Raw genomic sequence first — 23941 nt, 5'->3', positions numbered from 1 at the left:
ATTAGTTTTAGATAAGGTGAGCTGAACAGATTCAGATTTCCCTGAACCAAATACATTCCCATTATCAGAGAGTAAGCAATGCAGTACCCCCGTTCTTAAATAGAGGTGGTGGGGCCACAGTTAGGAACTAGATTAAATAATAAACTACAGTAAAGCAGGAATTAAGGTCTTGTTTTCCTTAACATTAAAAAAAAAATCAGAATATTTTAACAGCAAAGGAGAAAAGGCAGATTCTACAATGGTTTTACTTATATAAGCAATCATGGGTTGAGCAACTTCTGTAACAAAGGATTATTCATACATGGAAAAATTTGCTGCACTGAGGTGGTTTTTCCCCTCCACTCCTCCTCCCTGGGGGTTACAGCTGGAGCCCCCGCTGGGGAGCCCTCAGGACCCCGACAACCTGTCCCTGACAGGTGGCCTGCCCAAAAAAAACCCCTACAAGAAGCAAGACAATGTATTGGGCCAGCAGGAGCACCTAGAGAATCAGCAAAGCTTTTGTTCTTTTCCCTGCATAAGGGTCCCAGCAGAACCTGAATGCCCCTCCAGACTCCAGGGCACTCGCCCCTTCACTTGCAGCAGCCACCCTGGCGCCAGCAGGGAGCAACAGGGCACAAAGATGATGGGTTTCTGGAAACAGTTCTGGAAGTAAATTGCTAGTGGCGACCGACCACCTAGCCAAATGTCCCACCAGCCCTTTTTTTGTCTCTGTGGGCCCTGAATAAGATACTCTTACTGTATACCAAGTCTGAGTCTTTGCTGCTCGAGCTGAAGAAAGGGGCTCTTGGCTGCAGTGCAATAGGATAAGTTTGTCAAGCAGCATAGCTGCTCAGGGGTGAGCTCCACCGCGCCACTGGAAATCACAGAAATGCTGCATTTGCCACATTCCTTCAGAAAAGACTGCATGCTCATGTGAAAGGCAGACAGCTTGCCCACGTTAGAGGCCTTGATTCTGTTCCCAACTCTGCCTGAATAACCTTGTGCAAGCTGTATTATCACCCATCAATTATTTTATCTGTTTTCTCCCTAAGCCAGGAAAGCTAGCCTCATAATCAGTGTTGGAAAAGGTACAGAAATTGCGATAACAGAAGTGCAGATGCTAGAATTCCTTCTTACTTGGTTTATAGAGTGTGTCTCACTAAGCTTCAGGATGTTTTCAAAGCACTTGACACAACAGATTGTCTTGGAGACCAGAATGCTGATAAGAAGCAGCCTGATTAAAAAGATTTCAAAACCAAAAATATTCTAAAGACAATGCCATGTTTTGGGGAACGGGAATCACTACTCTCAAGGATTTATAGTTTACAGACTGAGGGGCGGCTCTTCTCCAACCTCAGGTGATGCAGGGTAGCAGCTCCTCCAAAGCACGGTTGCCAGCTCCTGCCAGAGGAATTCTTTGGAGCTGTCTAAATAGGGAAAAAAGCTGACTCAAGGTCAACTTAGTCAGCTTGTCTTGATTGAAGCCCCTATTATCTCTGCAACCACAGCAGAGACCATTTGCCCTGGTCAGGCTGTAACCATGACCACTTCAAACACTCGCTCCCCAGCTGCCAGAAGCAGCAGCTTGAAGAAAGGTGCTGCTGGCAGCACAGCGGCTCCAACCATCGGAAGGGTTAAACCTTCCTCCCCCTCACTCCAACACTCGCTGCTCACAAGGACTCACAGTGAGGTCTGTGCGAGTGAGACAGCCGTTCAGCTCCTAGTTTGGAGGAGACCAGTGGCACCGTTATGTTCACCCTGAGCAAAAGAAATTGAGGACTGCTGCCCGTGTGAATGTTTTCCCATTATTCGGTCGATTTGATTGAGAGAGGGAAAAAAATTCCAAGTGCCCTTTTTGTGTATAGCGACATGACCTCACACACCTGTTGGAAGCCTGTGTTATTTTCAGAATTTTGCATGATTTTCCAACGAACTTATTTCTTGAACAAATCAGTCCGGCTTTGAACAATTTGGTCCAACAGATTTTATTTTTGCACACAGAAAAGAGCAAAATGCTCCCTCTATACCTTTGCAATAGCTTACCTATCACTAAAAACTTAGAAAGTTTCACAGAATTCAAGGGTTCCAGTGATACTCATCCACAGTCATACAGGGTTTGGCCTAAAGAGAGAGCTCCTGAACAGCAAGGGGTGGAAACAAGACCCAGTCATACAAAGTGCTGTCAGACTTGTGGTCTGTCTTTGGGCCCAGGGTGTGCTAAAAGCGAGCAGACTTTCCAGGTAAAAGAGGAACAGAAACTCATGAGGTATGACAGAGTTAGTGTAGGTGTATTTCAGGTTTTTTAGGGCTTAACTCATTTATCCCCTTAATTCTGGAATTAACGTGCAATGCAAATCTCGTAATTATTACACAAACCCTAGTTTACACCATGATGAGCAAAACCCAAGGACAGACCCCAGTACAGAAAGGTTAAAATCTAAAAGCAGAACCAGAGAACTTGAGACTTACCAGAAAACCGAAGGAAAGACCAAAATGGCATTCTCAATATATTTATTTTAAAGATTACTTCCCGTTGTCCTCATAATTTTTAAAGATGTTTTTGGGGATCTGCTAGTGTGGACGTGTGGCCTTGGAGAACTTTACCTAGTCGTGGATTATTACTATGTGCCTTTCACATTTGGCACGCTACTAGGACAAACTTTGCCACGGAAGTGCTCCTGACATCAGCACATTTCATGTTTAAACTCAACTATCAGTTTATTTATTAATTACAGTTTAAAAGAAGAGGGGTTTTTTTTGTGAAGCAATGAAAAAGATCATAACATATTGTTTCCCCTAGACACAACATATATACAATGTGTATGATAGGCACAATACACGCAATTAAGATGACTCTGTGACAGAGTAGGGACCAGAGGTCGTGAAAGAGCAGAGGGATAAAAAAACCCCTTATAAATATGTGATCACTTTTAAGAGTTAATTTGATCATCATAACCCTTCTGTATTAATTTTTTTGTAAAAATCAGACTGCGCAAGTGTCATGAGAACAACTGCCCAAGAAAAACATGAACAGTAAATGATAAAATACAGACTCAAAAGATACTCTAATATTGAATCTCCATTAGGAAATTCAGAGATTATTCTAGTGACAATCAAACAAAAAAAACCCCAAAAAACTTTTGTGTTTAAACACCAGAATGTGAATTGCAAAACATATGACAGGACCTCCACCCAAGCAAAGAATTGTGCACGGACTTACACACTGGTAGTAAATAAATTAAAAAGAATACCCTCTCAAGAGGTGCTCGGGACAGCACATATTAAGCTCTTTCCTCCTCCTCTGCACAAAAGCCATCCTCCATCTTCATGACAGCCTCCATGAGCAAAATGGACTCTTCCCATCCTCAGATCGTTACCTTCACCTCTAATGGTCTTCCGTACTAGAAAGTATTTGCATTTCTCCACTCTAGACTTCTATGATGGTTTGGAGTGTGAACTGATCTTTCATCGCTTTGATGCTAACAGCTGCAATGTAGCATTTTGCTGTGGCAAAACCTGTGCTTTTAGTAGTGTCCTATTTTCTCTCTTGTAAATGGCTTTGCTTTCAAATTGCTACTCAGGTGTGTGGCCACCACCATCCCCGGCACGCTTTGCCACTACAAGTATCAGTAAAGCACTGCTCGTATAGACACTGACTGTGGGTTTACCTGCAATAATTGCATCAGAATAATTTTACTCAAGAGTGCGAACACAACACTTGTTGCTAGTTTAAACAATAATCTGCCTGAAAAATAGTGCCTTTTAGGGTAACTATGTTGCATTCTGGGTTGATAAGCCATCATGCATTCTTCTTTTATGAAAATTTAAAATAGATATTGAAACACTCTAGCACTCTGAGATTGGCCAAACTATCAAAACTTCCTCATTTCTTTTTTTAGTGTCCGTTATTTTACCTAATTATTTGTAATTCAGTACCATTTTCAAAATGAACTTCCAAGCTCATAGATAGAGCATTGCTGAGCATTGCTGTGTTACCAATACAGATTGGCTGCTCCAGATAACTGGCAAATGGACAGCGATGTGGCTACAGAGAATTTGAGAGAATGCCACCAGAATCACCACTGGGATGCCACGTGAATACTACTGGAAGAGCAGAAAGCAGCTACTTCTCTTCAACGTATCTTGTAGCATTCTCAGTAGCCTTAAGACCCTTGTCCTGCTCCTGTTTGCTCAGATCTCGGAAGGGTATTCTCCACCTCAGGGCAGGAAACTTAATATTTACTTCTGTAATATTCTTCCTAGAGTTATTCTGTAATATTTTTTCCTATTCTCAAGTGAACCGATAAAAGAGGACGTACCACTGTCACAATTTGGCAACTGTAACTGTGATTTTGAAACATAGCAATTTATTATATTCTGGAGTCTTAAAATAGGTCAACAGCAGAACCAAAACCAGAACACCAGCCTGGGGTTGGTGCTCCGTGCCATGCTGCATTCAAAGGACAATTTTCTTTTTGCCCGTTTGGGCCGGTGACCATCCCCTGTCCCCCGACTGTTTAGCCAAGGTGGGCCCTGCACGGGGAGCACGAGGAAGCAGCGGGCGCAGGCAGCAGCCCGGGCAGACAGGGCAAACGGTGAACTTTTCATCTTCTGACCAAGGAAGAGGTCGCAGGGCAGTGAAGTTTTATTAAAGATACATTTTATTTTTACTCCTCTTTTCCAACTTTTATTTACCTTTAAAGGACAGAAGGCAAAGGCTTTACACTTTCGCTTTCACTTTTTTTCATGTGTGAAACTTACTCTCCTTGAACCTGCTCTGCCCCTAACTTACAGCGCAGGTCCATGTGGCTGCAGCTGGGCTGCCTCCGGCACCTTGGTGGGCTCCTTCCCAGCCGCCTGGGCTGGCCCAGCACCGTGCCACCACTGGCACTGACCGGCCGGGGAATAAAGCCTGCGTCTCCCAAGCACCTCTCCATTCCAGCTGAGTTTACTCTAAAGGAAGATGCATCACAGTTTTTTGTCTTTTTCAAAGGGGTCATAAATGATGTTGTAAGATCCCAAACAGCAAAGGCATCTCTGAAGCTTAACAGATAAAAAACTCAATACACCAATCCATTTTGAAGATAAAAATGTTAATAATGGTTCCATAGCTTAGGCAATGAATATGAACTTTCTCCTGAAAACCACTGACATTTCCTGAATCAGAATTGCTTGGACTTTTCTCCCCATCTCTCTCTGTTTTCTCTTGCTTCATTTAAGGTTCTGGAAATGGAAGTTACTGGTCTTTCACATGCAGCTGTCACTTATGTGAATAATCGTGGATTTATTAAAATTCTTTGCTCTATTACTAAAGACAGCAAAATACTGTTTCCATCCCATTTTCAACAAATGTCTCACTGGGTTTATTACTATAGACAGGTTAAGATGTTCCTGGATTAAAAAAATGTGAAAACTCCTGAAATAGTTTCAAAAAGGAGTGTTTCATTACCTAGAACAGAGCAGAGCCAGTTTTACCTGCAAGAAATCCTGAACTACCTCATTGATTCTGTTATGATAATAATTACAAGGCAACATTATTGATGCAGTATGAAAGGTTATTTTTTTCAAAACAGCCTTCTCATTTTTACCTCAGCGATATACTACTGAGCTAAGAGCTTTGTCCACTTAAAAGTGCAATATTTGGTATACTGTACAGCAAAATACAGACGAAGTAAAACAATTGATATATGGGATAATTCTTTTGTATGTATTAGTGTTGAGATAATAAGATTGAGAATTATTCAAAACTTAGATATGTGAATATAAAATAACTTACATGATGTTTGTGTAAAAACCCCAAAATTAACAGCTGAAATCCCCTTTTAGGGATCGTTAAAGAACAGAACTTTGCTCAAAGAAGAGTCTCTAAACTTTGTTTTAAACTGCAAAACATTGTAAACATGCATATGTAATACAACTTTCAAGCCTTCATACTTACATTACTGGAATTATACACATCTGTACTGTTGGTGCCGCATCTTTGTAAAGTTCAACAGCAACATATACATCAACCTTTGCACTAGCTTACTGCTAATCAAGAAAACTGTTATAGATTTACTTACTTTAAAAGCATTCTTATTGAAAGAGAGCATTAAACTGTGTATTCAATACATACAAGAGAAAAAAAAAAAAGCACAAAGCCACAAGGTTTATTTTGAAAACTCAGTTGTTCTACTACCGTGGATAAATCAATAAACTCCTGTAGCAACCCCCTTGCCCGCACGCAGTCAACCCTTCCTTTCACTTACGTGCTCCTTCCATACAACTGAAACGGAGTATCGACACCGAAGCGGGAACCGTGTCCGAATAACAGCTCATAGAAATAATTTAAAAGCATTTTCTAAATTACCAGAATAATGACAGTAAGTCAGACTTGTTGACGCATTTTATTGTGAGATGGGGAGTCTGGTAAAAAACTAGAAAATGACCATGATGTAACAAGGAACTTAAAAATGAAGTTTCAGATTTGTAACATACATACATGAATACAGGAACAAATTGGCACAAAAATGTTAAACATTGTTCCCAACACTGTTTATAAGATTATTCTAATTTGGGTTACTAAGGAAATGAGAGTTTTATGGTTAGACTAATCTCTTAATAAAACTGCAGAGCATCATGCTATTAGTCACACAGTGAATTTCAAAATTTAAGAGCTTTATATTAAAAACTGGGTAAAGGTAAAATGAATTGATTGCAATTGTAAAATTAATACATTCCCATTTTAATTCTTCTGTTCTACAGTCCAAGGCAAGTATAAATGTTAACATAACACTGTTAAATCAAATCTCAATGCAAGAGAACCAATTGCATCTCTACTTTAAATCTTATCAACTTTCCAAATTTTCATACTAAAATATATTATTGTATTAATACAAACTACAGTATTATACACTACACTGTGTAATAAATAAAGAAATATAAAAATAAGACACATAAATATAAAAGTTTTCTAAAACTAAAAAGGTACATATGTCAGTAAGAAGGGTATTAATACTGCCAGGTTGAAGACATACAGTACAAAATGTTGCACAGATCTATAAACTAAAAGAAATAAAATAATACTGATAGGTAAAAATCAGCTAACATTGTTAATAAATGGGGTCCATAATAACTAACATTTGAAAATACTTATGAGCCAGATAACATGTCATGTATGTGTCTGAAATTAAAGTAAACCAATAAAGCAATAAAGCAGATTAGAAAATTTCCCTTGTAATTATTGTAGAGAAATTCTGCAAGTCAGGTATTAACCCAAAATACCACCAAATAATTAAATAATGAAATACACCAGTGTTCTTACTTCTCTGATGGCTGAGTGTTTTTTTCCCCATGATTAGTTTAGAAGTTTGATACAAATCAACAAATGCTAGTTATTGTAGGCCACGCGTTGGATAAAGGCTGCTCAGAGCCTTTGTAATACTGATAAATGGCACTTACAGCACACAGGTCTTGCATAAGGCCAAAGGAGATACAAAACTTCATATCATATCCTTCATATTGTTACTACATACTCAAAACACAATTACAAACACTGATTTTGACGACTTTGCTGTCCTTACCAGTATTAACACTGTTAGTCCCTGCAATCAGAACTCAACGACAATCTTTTCAACTACATTTTTAATCACATGAGTAAGAAACTTCAGTCCTTCTATCATCTGCTTTCTTAAGGCTAACAATACACTTTAAATGATAATATGCTCTACTACAACATCTAATGTCATAAACCGCTACCTTCTAGGTTGAATTTACAAAGGTAGCCAAGCGCTGTTTGCAACTGCGTTACAGGTTTCTGCAAAAGGGAATTTTGTAGTGCAGAAGTTCTCACATTTTAAAACATAAGAAAATACTGAAGCGGATTTAGGAAAAGTTTTACCATAAAAAAAAAATTCATATAAATCTCTCCCAATTGTACAGCTTAAAAATTAATCAACTTAAGAATGAAAATTAATACTGATAAAACAAACAATGCCAGATGCTTGTCTAATAAATCAGGTTTCCTACAAGCTGTTAAATCTTTGCTTCCAGAGTCACTGTATTTTTCTAATCTGCTTCATGTTATAAACTTGTTCCTAACTTTGAAAACTGTGTGAAAAATTACTAAGTTTGAGGTTCAGGCACACCTGGATTTCTTTTTTTTTTCTTTTTCTTTTTTTTTATATATATATTTTTTTACACAGTAGTGAACAGAAATCACAGTATGCAGGCTACTGCGTTTCCATGAAAAGCATGTATAATATAGAACGAACTCCATTACCAATTTTTTTTTCCTTATAGAAAAAACTATCATTTAAGCTTTATTTGTTTTTTCTTCCGACACCTGCCCATTATTCTGTATTACTTCTGGTTCTGCATTGCTTTCTTGATTTACAACTTCATCATTCTTGTTACCTTCAGTTTTCCCTTCTTCTTCTTCTTCTTCTTCATCCTCTACATCTTGTAGTTTTCTACATTCTTTTTCTTCCTGAAGTCCTTCTACCTCTTTTTCTTCCTCCTCTTCTTCCTCTTTTTCACTGTCTTCCTCTTCTTCCCTGGTTAGACTCTCTCTCTCATCCGAGTCGATCTGTGATGGAGATGCCCTGGCACCAGCATGCTCGTTACTGAGGACCTCCTGCCCTGTCTCCTCCTGTTCTGTGCTGTCACGCTCTTCTGCCTCTCTCTTGCAATAGGAGTAGCGATGATTCATGTGTTGAGAGTAAGACCCCGAGTGTGAAAACCGCTTTCCACATTTGTCACATTGGTAGGGTTTTTCCCCAGAATGCAGTCGCATGTGTTCAATCAAATGGTGTTTGTGTTTAAATGCTTTTTTACAGATTCCACACTCATGAGGTCTTTTACCTACAAAGTAAAGCACAAACAATTGGACATCTTGTAGCTGAAGTAAAAGGTATACTGTTGTTTAAAAAACGCTGTGGGTGAACTTATTGCCAACAACTAATGATTTTATTTAACAAGATGTTCTCCTCCATGCATTCTCAGCCCGGGTTTCTCACCTGAGCCCAAAGCACAAGGGTGCAAGGTACATTGTCGCAATTAGAAGAGTAATTTGTTAAGCTTTTTAGGAAAACTGAACACAGAAGGATAATGAGGTTCTCGGATGTAACCTTTAGCACATAAAAGTGTGTATGTATGTGTACATTAGACATATGTACATATGTCTAATATGTAAATTGGACAGGAGACATTTTTCTTGCAGAAAACATTATTTCGACTCAAAACCATTTTAACTTTTGTGTATTGATGGAAATTTTAAATTAGCTAGGCTTTTATGTTGGTTTTTGTGTACCAAGTCCTTCTTCCATGCTGTAGGTAAAAGGAAAATCATTCTAAAATCTATGTTGGCGCAGGTATGTGCAAAACTTGCTGACTCCACATATATTAACTAGAAAAATCTTTGTTTCAGTTAGTTCGCTATCTGCTCTCTTGTCCAGCTTTCTACTTTGTTGCCTTGCTTTTAGAGTCCCTTAAAAACATAGCATCGGCCTAGTGATGATACATTGATTTCAACACTCAAAGTTGTTAAGCAAAACACAGTGGTGGTGTTAAGCGAAACATGCTGGTGTTGGTCTCTTCTCCCCTGTAACAAGTGATAGGACGAAAGGAAATGGCCTCAAGCTGCGCCAGGGGAGGTTTAGATTGGACATTAGGAAAAAATTGTTTCACCAAAAGGGTTGTCAAGCATTGGAAGGGGCTGTCCAGGGAAGCGGTTGAGTGCCCATCCCTGGAGGTACTTTAAAGATGGGTAGACGAGGTGCTTAGGGCCATGGTTTAGTGGTGGACTTGGCAGTGTTAGGTTAACGGTTGGACTTGATGATCTTAAAGGTCTTTTCCAACCTAAATGATTCTGTGACTCTGAACACTGCACTGAATTTAAAAGTAGAATGGAAAGAAGAATTGTGTTATGAAAAGGAGGAGTTAAAAGGGTCTCAGGACAGGGAAGGTATGAAAATAGATAATCTTCACAAATACAACTTGAGAATCGTGATCAAGTGATAGAGACAAAAGGGAATTTTTTATCTTTTTAATTCTAGATGTGAGATGAAATAAAAACATTAATATGCAGAAATAAAATATAGGCATCTAACCAATTTTTTTTTTAAGACATCACAGGAGAAATAAAAGAGCAACAGTTATTAAAAAAAAGACTAAAGATACCAGAGCTGGAGCTAAAAGGAACAACTATGAGAAATTAAAAATAAAAATCAAAGCCAAAAGGATGTTCTTTTGGGGTTAAATCCCATGTCTAATGAATGGCTGTTAACTTCAGGTAATTATAAATGTGTCTCAGTTTGAAAATCCTTCATGTTAGATAAATACACTGCCTTTCATGTAAAGTGTCATACACACACAATCCTTCTTTTCTTAATTTTTAATTTTAATTTTTGATTTTTACTAATTTATAACCAGGCAAGGTAAATTAGAAGTAATACATCCTTGATTACAGGCTGTGGCTCACAGACGATTGTCCATGAGCCAGATGGAAGAAACCCTCCCTTTTTCTATTCAGGGTTTAGGTCTTACAAATTTAAAGAAACATAGAATTGAAGTTCTGTCCAACAAATATACAAAACGTAGGTTTCTAAAGAGAGCTGAGCACAGATGACAAGAAGGACCATTAGACTTCCCTACTCTTTCTGAGAACTGGATTCCAACTGAGGTTATCAGTTACACACCACTGTGGCGGTGTGCTCCCCCCTCGTCTCTGACTCCTCCTCCTTTGACCTCTTTCAAGTGATAACCACCTGTGGCTGTGGTGATAGATGCATCTGGTCTGTGTCTGGTCCTGAAGGATGCACCCACTGGGTGTGGGGGGAGACAGATAACAATGCAATAGCCAAGGGCTATTGTGGAATGTGCCCACCTAAGCACAGTCGTCAGTATGCAAATATGACTATGAGCCAATTATCTTACCCCCATCAATAGTGAGCAGCCCAAGAGCCCTTTGAGCTCTCCTGCACGGCAGCGGGCGGCACGCCAGGATCTCCCCTTGAGCAGGGACGCCTCTCAAGGTTACTCCTCGAGGTTGAGAGATTCCTTATCACGACAGATTCTCGGTAAGTGACTAACAGCATGCTACCTTGGAAATCTTAGCTAAGTGACATAAAGGATTAATTGCACATATATATAATCCTTTAGGCATAAACCGTTGACCAAGTCTGGGACTAGGATTGGATCCAGCCACACCTAGACTCTTCTCTGAGGGAGTTTAGAAAGCAAGGGGATCTTTTCTGAACCTCATGACTCAACGAGAGGGTTTCCCTGACAGTCTTGTCTGACCCTGTCCTCTGTGCAGTAAAATAACAAAGTGTACCTTGCCATCGAATCTCAAACTATTGTCGCAGTTACCACTGAACTTTGTTAACTCACTGTTTTACACCAATAAACCACATTATTTTTGCCTCCCTCTCACTCCATCCGCGACAACCACCAATGAAATAATGAGCTGAAACTGCTTTTTCTAGTACGTACCTGTGTGTTCATACTTATGTCTCAATAATGAGCTGCTCTTCTGGAATATTTTGTCGCATAAATCACATGCGTACATCCCATTTTCTGTCTTTCTCATCTTTTTCTTTGGGGGCGTTGAATCAGAATCATTTTGATCTTCTACATTTGATACTCCTTCTGAGCTAGTGTCTTGCCTTTCATCCTTAAGAAAAATTACGAAAAAAGTTAAGTTCAATAAAAATGCACTGATGCAGCACACAATTTATAAAATGTAAGCTGAAGCTGTACTGTTGTTTTCATTCAATTCCATAAACAGCCAAACAAAATTGTTTAGACTTACAGAGTCAAAATAATCTTCCACTGCATCGCTCTGCTTTGCAGTCCCTGCCACCATAGAGATGCAGAATTCTCACTGGGACAGACTTTAATCACATCCAGATTTGCCTGTTGGCCAGGTCTAAGCAACATTGACACATCACGTTTTAGGGTCCGTAAAATAAATGCAATGTTAGGAAGGAAAAGACGACCTATAAAGTACCTCAGTAAGTTGGAAGAGCAAATTCAATATCGAACTGAATTTTTCAGCTAATGTTTGTCACCCACATTTTGCTACCTTGTGGATTTTATGGAAGTTAAGACTGTAGTTTTTGAAGTTTTCACAAAAAGCTATTTAAGATATTATTTGAATTTGCATATTGACTACCCTCTTCCTCATAAAACTGCCACAAATCCTACTTAACCCCAAATGGGGGGGATTTCAAATGTTTAAGTAAGGTTTTTTAAAAATCGTAACTGTAGTCTATGTATTGCAAGTGAAGCTCATCTCTAAGAAGCACAGTATTTTCTACTGACACCAGCAATATCACTACGCACAGAATTAATTTTATCATCTATTATCAAATCTGAATATAAAAATGTATGTATAAGCTACCTCAAATGTCACCTGTCTCATAAACTTCAACATAGAAGCAACCTTGTAACTCTTCAAGGCTCCTCAGTCTCTGGCTGTAGAGAAGCTTGCCTAAAATGCTGAAATGCCAAATTTCTAAGATTTAATTAGAATCACTCAGTCTTTACACAAGCTACTTGTCTGCTCTGTCCCTACCTCAACATGCACAGGTGTTTCTCAGCAGGACTGACTCCAATTAGATCACATCTGGATATACCCAGCAGGGCAGGATACAGGAATGGCAGATGAAGATAAATAAATACCTGCCTGAATTTCAGTTGAGAATATATCTGAATTTTGTTTAAAGTGCCACTATGGTGTAGGATGAATTCAGCTACTCTGCAAGCCAAGAAAGCTGAGCAGAGTGAAGGGAGTAGCCAGAAGTTCCAAATAGTTTATTTTCTGGATGTGGGAAAAGAGGAGGTATGGAGCCAGCAAGAAACACAAGCCATGGCCTTACTTTTCTTTTTGATCAGGAGAATTAAACTGTCTTTAAAATACTGAGCACTAATGTCCTGGAAGACAATTCTGAATGACCGAACATAGCAAAGAACTGACTCGTTCACGCACAGAACTATATAGTCTCTGTCAGTCTGAACTGAAGCTGCCTGAGCTAGCCAGCTTTGCAGAGGACTTAGCAGTAACATCTATTACCCATTACCAATTAAGCTGAATAAACCTGACAGCTTATATTTTCATTTTATTTAATCTACCCTGACAGCTTTCTGTTAGTTCAGCATGGATACAGAATGACTACGTCATATACAACACACAGGAATACAGGGACCCAAGTACCTGATTTCCGTTGGCTTGGGTGTGTTTTGGTGGTGTTTCTTGAACTGCAGGACTAACTGTAGTAGAGTATGTGTAAGCCACCTGTGGAATCAAAATGGTCTGCTTATTGGCAGCGAGAGCTCTCAAGCATGGAACACTGTTCTGGTCAGCAATGGCAACAATTGTAGGTAACTGGGCAGTGACTGTAGGTATAGCAATATTTATGGGATTGGCACTTGGTGGGATTACATTTACAATAGGATCAGAGTCTGTAATACTGTTGTCCTTTTGTGGTTCTTTTTTTGCACAAGTTAAGTTCAAAGGTTCTTCTTGGACAGAATAAACACTGTTCTGGTAAACACTAGTTACGGTAGATCTTTCCAATACTTCTCCATGTTGCTTTGGTAGCGAAAGGTCAAGAGGTTCGACTTGTGGCTCTTCTTGTACACCCTCTGCTGTGTACGTATAACCCTGTGAATTTCTTGATGAAGAAAGGTTTAGTGGCGATGGGGATGGCGTGCTACTGCGTGAACCATTCAGAGCTGATCCTTCTGGTAAAGTCTGAGATTTTGTTGGATTGACAGGATTTTGTGAATTATTTGTGCTGTTCTGGGGTTCACACACATTTGTAGTTGCTGCTTGATCATCATTATCTGTGGGACTACTTAATTTAACCTGTTCAGGAGAAGATGGTCCAGACGACTGCACAGAAATTTGTCCAGCTTGCATTTTTTCAAACCACTTTTTTACCACATCCAGTGGTAGGTTTACTGAATCAGCTATTTTTGAAAGCTCTTCTGCGCTTGGTTGTGCATTTAATGCATAATACGCTTTTAGGAGCGATAAAAGGTTCTTTAAAGGTGGCTGACCAGGAGATAAGTTGTTCTCCCCAGTTTCTGATGGGACAGGGGAGTCGGGCTTCTCAGCTTCTGTTCCACTGGGCTGAGGAAGCTGAGGAGGATTTTTCGTTTCATAGTGCTTTAATTCTTGAAGTGCATTAAGATCTCCTGGACAGTCATCACAAAGAAGACAAGTGCTATCATTGGTCTCTCCTTCAAAGTTCTTATCTTTCTCAGACTTCACCGTAAGATCTTCCGGTAATTTTTCATTTTTGCAACTATTTGTAGGAACAGAGTTTTCTTTTTTTAGATTTTGTGGAACAACCTGAAGTTGACTTGGCTGCTCCAAGCTGTAGTTGATGATAATTTTGGTTGTCCCATCTTGGTCAACCAAAGGAAGACTGATAGCTGAAATGAGGGAATGGCCAGCTTGTGGTATAGATGCATTGCTGATTGTTTCTTGTTCTTTGGATGCAAGATTAGCATGATTGTTTTCCAATACTTGCCTTATTACATTACCATCCACTGCCACTTTAAGTACATTTTGAATGTCACTTAAGTTGATGCTTATGGGAGACACCAGACCTACTGTTGGTAGAACAACAGCTTGCACCACACCCTGAGGAGAACTGGTTGCCTGCAATGGGCTACCACCACTAAAAACCCCATTCTGCAAAGGGGTCGAACAATTAATTCCTGAAGCAACCACTATGGGCTTGAATTCATAATCCACAGGTTCAGTTTTAATTTGGTTAACAGGAAGTTGCTCTTGCAAGGGTTTATTTTCTATCTTTTGTCGTATCTGTGGTCTTGCTGGGCTACCTGGTGATGCAGAAAGGGAAGGGGAGGAGCACTGAGACGTCTTGAGCCCTGACCGGGCTCGACCATTCACGGGCATCAAACCAATACACTTCTTACTGCTTATGTGTGAACTGTATGAACCAGAATGGGAAAAACGTTTCTTGCAGTTTGGGCACTCATATGGCTTCTCTCCTAAAGACACAAAAAAAAAAAAAAAAAAAAAAAAAAAAGAAGAAAAAAGGCATATGCAAGAGTTTACTAGGTTACAGTGTAACTTCATCAGCAACAGTAACTAGAAAAGAATACAGCAAAATGACCTCTCAAAGAGTCCTAGGGAAAAAAAAATCTTACACAGTGAATCGAACAGCAAGAGTAGTTATATTATCTATAGCTCCGATCCTACGGTTCTTTAGTAGTTTGTGATCCACTAGTAGATATAGGATGGAGCCCACGTGGTCATGATATGTTCCAATATTTCCCAGTAACTGTCTACATATGACATAAATGAGTCCATATGATACTTGCAGATTTCATTAAACTCCATTCAAGTAGTACCACTACTAACTTCAGAAGCTGCACAAACTACTTCAGAATGGAAAAAAATTAGAATATGATTAACCAAAGAAAAAATACAAAAGCCATAAATGCAGTCATAGTTATATAAGGAGCTATGCACATTTTATTGTGGCAAACTCCAATACTCATCAGCTAAATAAAAACAGGCAAGGTTTCAGTAAAGGGAAACAAGACACGTGCAGAAGACAGATGTATGTTTGCCTTTGGAGATGAACGTCAGGTTAAATTGCCAGGAAGATGCACACAACTATGCAATCGTCACACCCATGGCCAGAGTTGGCTTTTCAGGGGATCTGTGCTACCAAAGAAAAGAGAAGAGCTGAAATCGCTGGCTTGCTTAGATTGAAAATGACATTGACTGAGGCCTTCTCACTCACAGGCACAGTGCCACTACCCTCTGGAAATAAAATTATGTTTGCTGAGGGCAGACTTCTAAGTGAGGTGCTCTTAATTGCTGTTATCACCGCTGCGCAACTGGTAAGAAAGGAAAAGATGGACTAAACCCTTGTTTTCAGACTTTCTGTCAATGGGTAAATTTGAGTTAAAGAGAGAAATTGAGAATCTCTTTTGAGTGACCACATTTTACTATATATTAATATATAATATTATATATTACATTTCTTATAAATTGGAACTTTTGTGACAGTATATCACAATTCCAGACCTGTGTCCTGAGGCTATTTTAATATTTTAATATGATATTTTAATAAAATCAGAGCCACAGACAGTAGGAAGCATAGTTGTTATGTCCCAATTATTATTAATTAAGATTTTCTAGCAAGGCTCCTAACATGCTGAGTGGTCTGCGAACACTGAGAAAAAATAAGCAAGTGAAAAAGGCCGAAAAGGATGCCCCATTTCTTCTGCCACAAGTGAAGTTTTCCTTAACTGTCAGAGCTTAAGCTGCAACTGCAAATCCTCTTGAGTTACCCCGTGTATCTCCTGCACAGAGCTGAAGGCTGCAGTCAGTGCTTACGGAGTCCCAGAGGAAGAAAAAGGAAAACACTAGTATTTTGTACTTAGACTTACAAGACTGATATCGCATCAAAGTTATAAACAGTGGAAATGGCAACATTAGTACATAATTCAAGGCTTGATTTATTTACCACTGTGGATTCGTAGGTGCTCCTTTAGGTGATGCTTATATTTAAAAGCTTTTCCACATTCAGTGCACTTGAATTTTCGATTGCCACTGGACTGCGTCACATGTCTCTGTAAGAAAGAATTTGTAATTATGGCATAGGACAGCACGTTGGAAAAACATCTTGTATTTTCACATTGTGACACAGAAAATGAAGTACCAAACTGGAAAGAATCAATCATAATTTTAAGAGACTGAAGGTGGTATGTGTTATGCATGAAAAAGAAACAAATTAGAAGTCAGGTTAAGACTGAGCTATGTGTATCTTCTGAAAAAATCTGTTACAGTAAAAAGAAAAAAAAAAACAGACCCAAAATATATTTGCCCCTTCTCCTGACTTCAGACGAAGCTTGCACCAACATGTTATGTGAGTAAGAAGTTCCAGGATGCATGCTAATTCTACTTGTGAAAGCAAAAAAACCAAGAAAAACCCCGAGCCCACCACCCACAGAGTATGTCACGCAGGATAGAGAAACATTAAAGCATATAAAAGCCTGTTTAAAGTTTAATCAGTTGACTTGATTTTTCCATTTACATGCTTCCAGCGCTTACTGTTGGCCTTCAATTCCTCTATGTAATGATGCCACAGGATTGCTCAAGAGAAGATGGCTCAGTGACAACAAAGGCACTCTCAGTCACAATTAATTCCCAAAATAAATGCAAAAAACTAAATTAAAAAAAATAACAATATTCAGGGATTTCCCAAATACACAACATCAAACCTCTTCACTATCTGCGTTGAAGCTCTGTGGCTATTTTTGTTATATTTTGCCTTCTAAGAGCATGTATTGTTAAACTCCAAATTATTTTTAATTTCTCTTTATTGTTATACTAGTTTAAAAAACTAAGTGCTAAGAAAGACATGAAATATATGTAGTATGTACGTGATATGTATAAGCAAGATACATAGTTTTGTTACTAACTGTGTAAATCTATGAATGTCTATCTTTAAAGACAAAAATTACATACATTTTAGAACTTGAAGCAGCCTAATTACCAAAATTAAATGGAGGAATTAGAATTTTTTTCTGTTCAAATTGTTTATTTAAAAAAAACCAGCAGCTCCTTTTTAAGTAGAGCTCACTTTGCAAAAAGATACTCATTTGGCTGCAGCTGCAGATTTTTGGTGACCGGGGCAAGTATTTTCATAAACTCATTCATGTACTCTGGGGAAACAGCCTGCCTTCGGGCAGGTACCACGACTTGGCTGGAGTGCATTAACGTCCTCTGGTGTGAAACCGTGGTGGGGAGCTCCTACACCTAATTCTGGTCTACTGCGGTGGCAGCGCTGGGAGCAGACGCTCACCGAGGGCTCAGGCTGTTCCCCGAGTGCAGACATGGCAGCTGGGGGCCCAGACCTGCGCTGGAGAAGCGGGGATGAAGAAAAAGGCAGGATGATATTCCTGTTCTGATTTATGCCTTTAGATCTGAAGAACCCGCAGCTGCGCAGTGTACTGGATGGAAGTCTGAGTGCTCTGCTATGAGATATGCTGTCCAAATTATCAACCCTCCCTGTTCTACACCCTCTCCTCCTTTATACGATACAGATGCTAACAGAAGAGAAATTGAAACAAGATAATCTAAAATTGCTTCCAAGTACTCTAATTTGACAGTTCCCTTGGGATAAGCATTTGGTTAAGCTGCAGTTTTCACCTCTCAGCAGATACTGCTGGCACCCTCCTCCGATGGGGCTCCTCCTCACCTCCTCCCAGGCCCTGCAGTGAGGTCTCTGCTCTGACTTATCCCGATTAGGGTTTGACCCTTATTCCTGGGTTTGTCAGCTGCCTTTCACCAGTCCACACGGCTTTTCAGCTTTGTTTAACTAAGTCCCTTGAAGATGATGTTCCAGATGATTGTGCCTGACTCGCTGCATTTCACTTTAACGATCCAACTCCACTGAGTCTAGAGGACCATGTCAGGATTTACTTAAGCCTGCAGAGAATCAGTTACTACTGTTTGACTTGAGATTATACAAGCTAAAGGATCTCAGCATATATACAGCTACTGCAGATGCTGGACTACATAAATATTCGTACTAAATATTAGCGCATGTATTCAATCTGTCAGAAATGTTCTGCTTCCAATGCATGGAAGCCCACATTTCTCTTACTGAATTTTTAGTGAGTTTTCCTGTTTTCCTGGTCATAGCTATAAGCTGCCTTGAACTTTCTGCAAGGCAGTGTTTCCATCTGTTTTGCCTTATCTCCTTATATTTGTAGTTCTTTATTCAGCTTTCTTACTCTCTCCTATACTTTTTTTTCCCCCTCCTGCCAAACCCAGGACATCCTCAGGGTTACTCTCCAGGACCTTCTTTAAAACTAACTCAGAAATCATGACTCTTCTCTGAAGTACCATCTTCGATACTTTCACCTTCATTTCCTCAAATTCAGATGGGTTTCCCCCTTTCAGTAGTTAAAGCCTCATTTTTTTGTGCCTCTGATATGTGATACATTTTTTACTGCGCTGTATATAACTGCTGTTTTCTGCTCACTAAAGAATTAACTGCAGCATTCGGAGAATACTCCTCTGCATTCCTTTAAGGACTGAAAGAAGAAACATCAGCATTAAGGTCTGTAACTAGCCACTAATACATCCCTGCATCAAATATTTGCTGTGCTTAGAACTATCGTCCACTCTTTTAGTACCAGAGAACTGAAACTAATTAATGGGAATCCTCAAAAGTGATTTGGAGAACAGGGATTACATGTACATCAGTGTTTTTTCACAGCCAGTTTGACCACGGTCTTCAAGAACTGCTGTTTTTCAGTGGTGTCCACAGCAATATGAAATTTTAAGACTAGCTACAGATGCTTTGTAGATTGTTGAGAAGAAAAATAAAACAACTATAAGAAGCACTTACTCGTACTTCACCATCTTTTTTGGTGCTTCACACGTGAAAGCAGATGATACACATGCAGCATCACCTCCTACCACCTGTTAAGCCGTGGAGGAGCAGCCAGGGGAGCCATGAGGGACACTGGGGATGGGGCGGAGGGAGGGATGAAGGAGAAGGTGCAGGATGGCGCTCAGCTCTCTGCTCTCCGCTGGAGCAGAAGTAGCCGCAGTTTGGCATATTGTCCCCTTCCTCAGAGGGAGGCACGGCCTGCACACACCTCTTCCGCTGCCCTCGCTACACTAGAAATTATCTTTGCTCATTGCTTCCTTGTACAGAACAATTACGAAATTGTCACATGCTGGACATTAACCAGCTAACAAACTTCTCCAAATAATCTACTTCCAGGTGAAGTCCTTTAAGAATAAAAAACTCTAAAGTTGCTGGGGGAGGGGGACCTCAATCCATCCCACTCCTACCAGTTTGATGCCAGTGCCAACAATAGACGCCCAGAGCCTGGAGATGAACCACAGGTCAGCAGGACAGCACCAAGAGTTACTACTGTTTGACTTGAGATTATACAAGTTAAAGGATCTCAGCATATATACAGCTACTGCAGATACTGGACTACATAAATATTCGTACTAAATATTAGCGCATGTATTCAATCTGTCAGAAATGTTCTGCTTCCAATGCATGGAAGCCCACATTTCTCTTACTGAATTTTTAGTGAGTTTTCCTGTTTTCCTGGTCATAGCTATAAGCTGCCTTGAACTTTCTGCAAGGCAGTGTTTCCATCTGTTTTGCCTTATCTCCTTATATTTGTAGTTCTTTATTCAGCTTTCTTACTCTCTCCTATACTTTTTTTTCCCCCTCCTGCCAAACCCAGGACATCCTCAGGGTTACTCTCCAGGACCTTCTTTAAAACTAACTCAGAAATCATGACTCTTCTCTGAAGTACCATCTTCGATACTTTCACCTTCATTTCCTCAAATTCAGATGGGTTTCCCCCTTTCAGTAGTTAAAGCCTCATTTTTTTGTGCCTCTGATATGTGATACATTTTTTACTGCGCTGTACATAACTGCTGTTTTCTGCTCACTAAAGAATTAACTGCAGCATTCGGAGAATACTCCTCTGCATTCCTTTAAGGACTGAAAGAAGAAACATCAGCATTAAGGTCTGTAACTAGCCACTAATACATCCCTGCATCAAATATTTGCTGTGCTTAGAACTATCGTCCACTCTTTTAGTACCAGAGAACTGAAACTAATTAATGGGAATCCTCAAAAGTTATTTGGAGAACAGGGATTACATGTACATCAGTGTTTTTTCACAGCCAGTTTGACCACGGTCTTCAAGAACTGCTGTTTTTCAGTGGTGTCCACAGCAATATGAAATTTTAAGACTAGCTACAGATGCTTTGTAGATTGCTGAGAAGAAAAATAAAACAACTATAAGAAGCACTTACTCGTACTTCCCCATCTTTTTTGGTGTCTCATACTCGTACTTCACCATCTTTTTTGGTGCTTCACACGTGAAAGCAGATGATACACATGCAGCATCACCTCCTACCACCTGTTAAGCCGTGGAGGAGCAGCCAGGGGAGCCATGAGGGACACTGGGGATGGGGCGGAGGGAGGGATGAAGGAGAAGGTGCAGGATGGCGCTCAGCTCTCTGCTCTCCGCTGGAGCAGAAGTAGCCGCAGTTTGGCATATTGTCCCCTTCCTCAGAGGGAGGCACGGCCTGCACACACCTCTTCCGCTGCCCTCGCTACACTAGAAATTATCTTTGCTCATTGCTTCCTTGTACAGAACAATTACGAAATTGTCACATGCTGGACATTAACCAGCTAACAAACTTCTCCAAATAATCTACTTCCAGGTGAAGTCCTTTAAGAATAAAAAACTCTAAAGTTGCTGGGGGAGGGGGACCTCAATCCATCCCACTCCTACCAGTTTGATGCCAGTGCCAACAATAGACGCCCAGAGCCTGGAGATGAACCACAGGTCAGCAGGACAGCACCAAGGAATTCCAGCCACTCCAGCCAGTAAATCAGCTTCACTGGGGCCCAATTTAATGCCTCTATGCAAATGCATGTAGCATGGGGAAAACCAAGAGGAGTTAGATACATGCACAACCCTGCAGGGCTATGAATGGTCTTATTGGCATCACATAGACATGGTGGGATGGCTCCTACGACTGGAGTGTTGGAATGGAAGGATACAGGCTCTTTAGGAAGGACAGTCAGGGAAGACAAGGAGGGGGTGTTACCCTCTATGTCAATGACCAGCTGGAGTGCACAGAACTCTGCCTGGGGATGGATGAGGAGCCAACTGAGAGCTTATGGGTCAGGATTAAAGGGAGGGCAGAGACAGGTGACATTATAGTGGGGGTCTGCTACAGGCCACCTAACCAAGAAGATGGAGCAGATGAGGCCCTCTGTCAACAGATAGGAGCAGCCTCATTTTCACAAGCCCTGGTCCTCACGGGGGACTTCAACCACCCCAATATCCGTTGGAGGGACAACACAGCAGGGTATAAGCAATCTGGGAGGTTCCTGGAACATTTTGATGATAACTTCCTTCTCCAAGTGACAGAGGAGCCAACAGAGAGGTGCTATGCTGGACCTTTATTCTCACCAACAAGGAGGGACCAGTGGCAAATGTGAAGCTCAAGGGTAGTCTTGGCTGCAGTGACCATGAAAGGGTGGAGTTCAAGATCCTTAGGGCAGCGAGGAGGGCACACAGCAAGCTCACTACCCCGTACTTCTGGAGAGCAGACTTTGGCCTCTTCAGGGATCTGCTTGGTAGACTACCTTGGGATAAAGCCCTGGAGGGAAAAGGGGCCCAAGAAAGCTGGTTAATATTCAAAGATCACCTTCCCCAAGCTCAGGAGTGATGCATCCCAACAAAGAAGAAATCAGGCAAAAACACCAGGAGGCCTGCATGGATGAACAAGGAACTCCTGGACAAACTCAACCCCAAAAAGGAAGCCCATAGAGGGTGAAAGGAAGGACAGGAAGCCTAGAGGGAATACCGAGAAATTGTCCAAGCAGCCAGGGATCAGGTTAGGGAAGCTAAAGGCCTGATAGAATTAAACCTGGCCAGGGATGTCAAGGGCAACAGGAAAAGCTTCTATAGGTACGTCAGTGATAAAAGGAAGACTAGGGAAAATGCAGGCCCTCTCCAGAAGAAATGGGAGGCCTGATTACCCAGGATATAGAGAAGGCTGAGGTATTCAACGACTTTTTTGCCTCATTCTTCACCGGCAAGTGCTCTAGCCACACTGCCCAAGTCACAAGAAGGCAAAGGCAGGGACTGGGAGAATAAAGAACAGCCCACTGTTGGAGAAGATCAGGTTTCAGACCATCTAAGGAACCTGAAGGTGCACAAGTCCATGGGACCTGATGAGATACATCCACGGGTCCTGAGGGAACTGGCAGATGAAGTTTCTAAGCCAGTATCCATCATATTTGAGAAGTTGTAGCAGTCTGGTGAAGTTCCCACTGACTGGAAAAGGGGAAACATAACCCCCATTTTTAAAAAGGGAAAAAAGGAAGATCCAGGGAACTACAGGCCAGTCAGTCTCACCTCTGTGCTCAGCAAGATCAAGGAGCAGATTCTCCTAGAAACTGTGCTAAGGCACATGGAAATAAGGAGGTGACTGGTGACAGCCAACATGGCTTCACTAAGGGCAAATTGTGCCTGACAAATCTGGTGGTCTTCTACAATGGGGTTGCAGTGCTGCTGGATAAGGGAAGAGCAACTGACGTCATCTACCTGGACTTGTGCCAAGCATTTGACACTGTCCTGCATGACATCCTTATCTCTAAATTGCAGAGACATGGATTTGATGGATGAACTACTCAGTGGATAAGGAACTGGCTGGCTGGTCACACTGGAAGAGTTGTGGTCAATGGCTTGATGACCAAGTGGAGCCCAGTGATGAGTGGCGCTCCTCAGGGGTCAGTATCGGGACTAGTGCTGTTTAACATCTTCGTCAGCAACACAAACAGTGGGACTGAGTGCACCCTAAGCAAGTTTGCCAACAACACCAAGCTGTGTGGTGCAGTCGACATGCTGGAGGGAAGGGATGCAATCCAGAGGGACCTTGACAGGCTTGAGAGGTGGGCCTGTGTGAACCTTATGAAGTTCAACAAGGCCAAGTGCAAGGTCCCGCACATGGGTTGGGGCAATCCCAAGCACAAATACAGACTGGCTGGAGAATGGATTGAGAGCAGCCATGAGGAGAAGGAACCTGGGGTGCTGGTTGATGAGAAACTCAACATGACTCAGCAATGTGCACTTGCAGCCCAGGAAGCCAACTGTACCCTGGACTTCATCAAAAGAAGCGTGACCAGCAAGTCAAGGGAGATGATTCTCCCCCTCCACTCTTAGGAGACCCCACCTGGAGTACTGTGTCCAGCTCCGGGGTCCCCAACATAAGAAGGATATCGACCTGTTGGAGCAAGTCCAGAGGAGGGTCATGAAGATGATCATGAAGAGGCTGGAGCATCTCTCCTATGAAGACAAGCTGAGAGAGTTGGGGTCAGCCTAGAGAAGAGAAGGCTGCAGGGGGACCTTATATCGTGCTTTT

The 23941-nt window shown here is 41.0% G+C and overlaps 1 protein-coding gene across 1 annotated transcript in view; it reads right to left on the bottom strand.

Annotated features, from left to right (window-relative positions):
* Window positions 1-8092: 8092 nt before the first annotated feature.
* ZEB1 (zinc finger E-box binding homeobox 1) overlaps window positions 8093-23941 on the bottom strand; it is a 31733-nt gene continuing 15884 nt past the window's right edge. Inside the window, exons 6-9 of the mRNA XM_009647026.2 lie at window positions 16476-16581; window positions 13175-14985; window positions 11452-11632; window positions 8093-8820 (exon numbers count right to left, since the gene is read on the bottom strand). Of these exons, the coding sequence (XP_009645321.2) occupies window positions 8273-8820; window positions 11452-11632; window positions 13175-14985; window positions 16476-16581 (2646 nt within the window). The 3' untranslated portion in view covers window positions 8093-8272. The remainder of the gene's footprint in view (window positions 8821-11451; window positions 11633-13174; window positions 14986-16475; window positions 16582-23941) is intronic.

The sequence above is a fragment of the Egretta garzetta genome, unplaced genomic scaffold (assembly GCF_000687185.1).
Source record: "Egretta garzetta isolate BGI_Z169 unplaced genomic scaffold, ASM68718v1 scaffold369, whole genome shotgun sequence".
NCBI lineage: Eukaryota > Metazoa > Chordata > Aves > Pelecaniformes > Ardeidae > Egretta > Egretta garzetta.
Note: the sequence above shows the minus strand (reverse complement) of the source record. Positions and strands in the feature narration are given on the sequence as shown.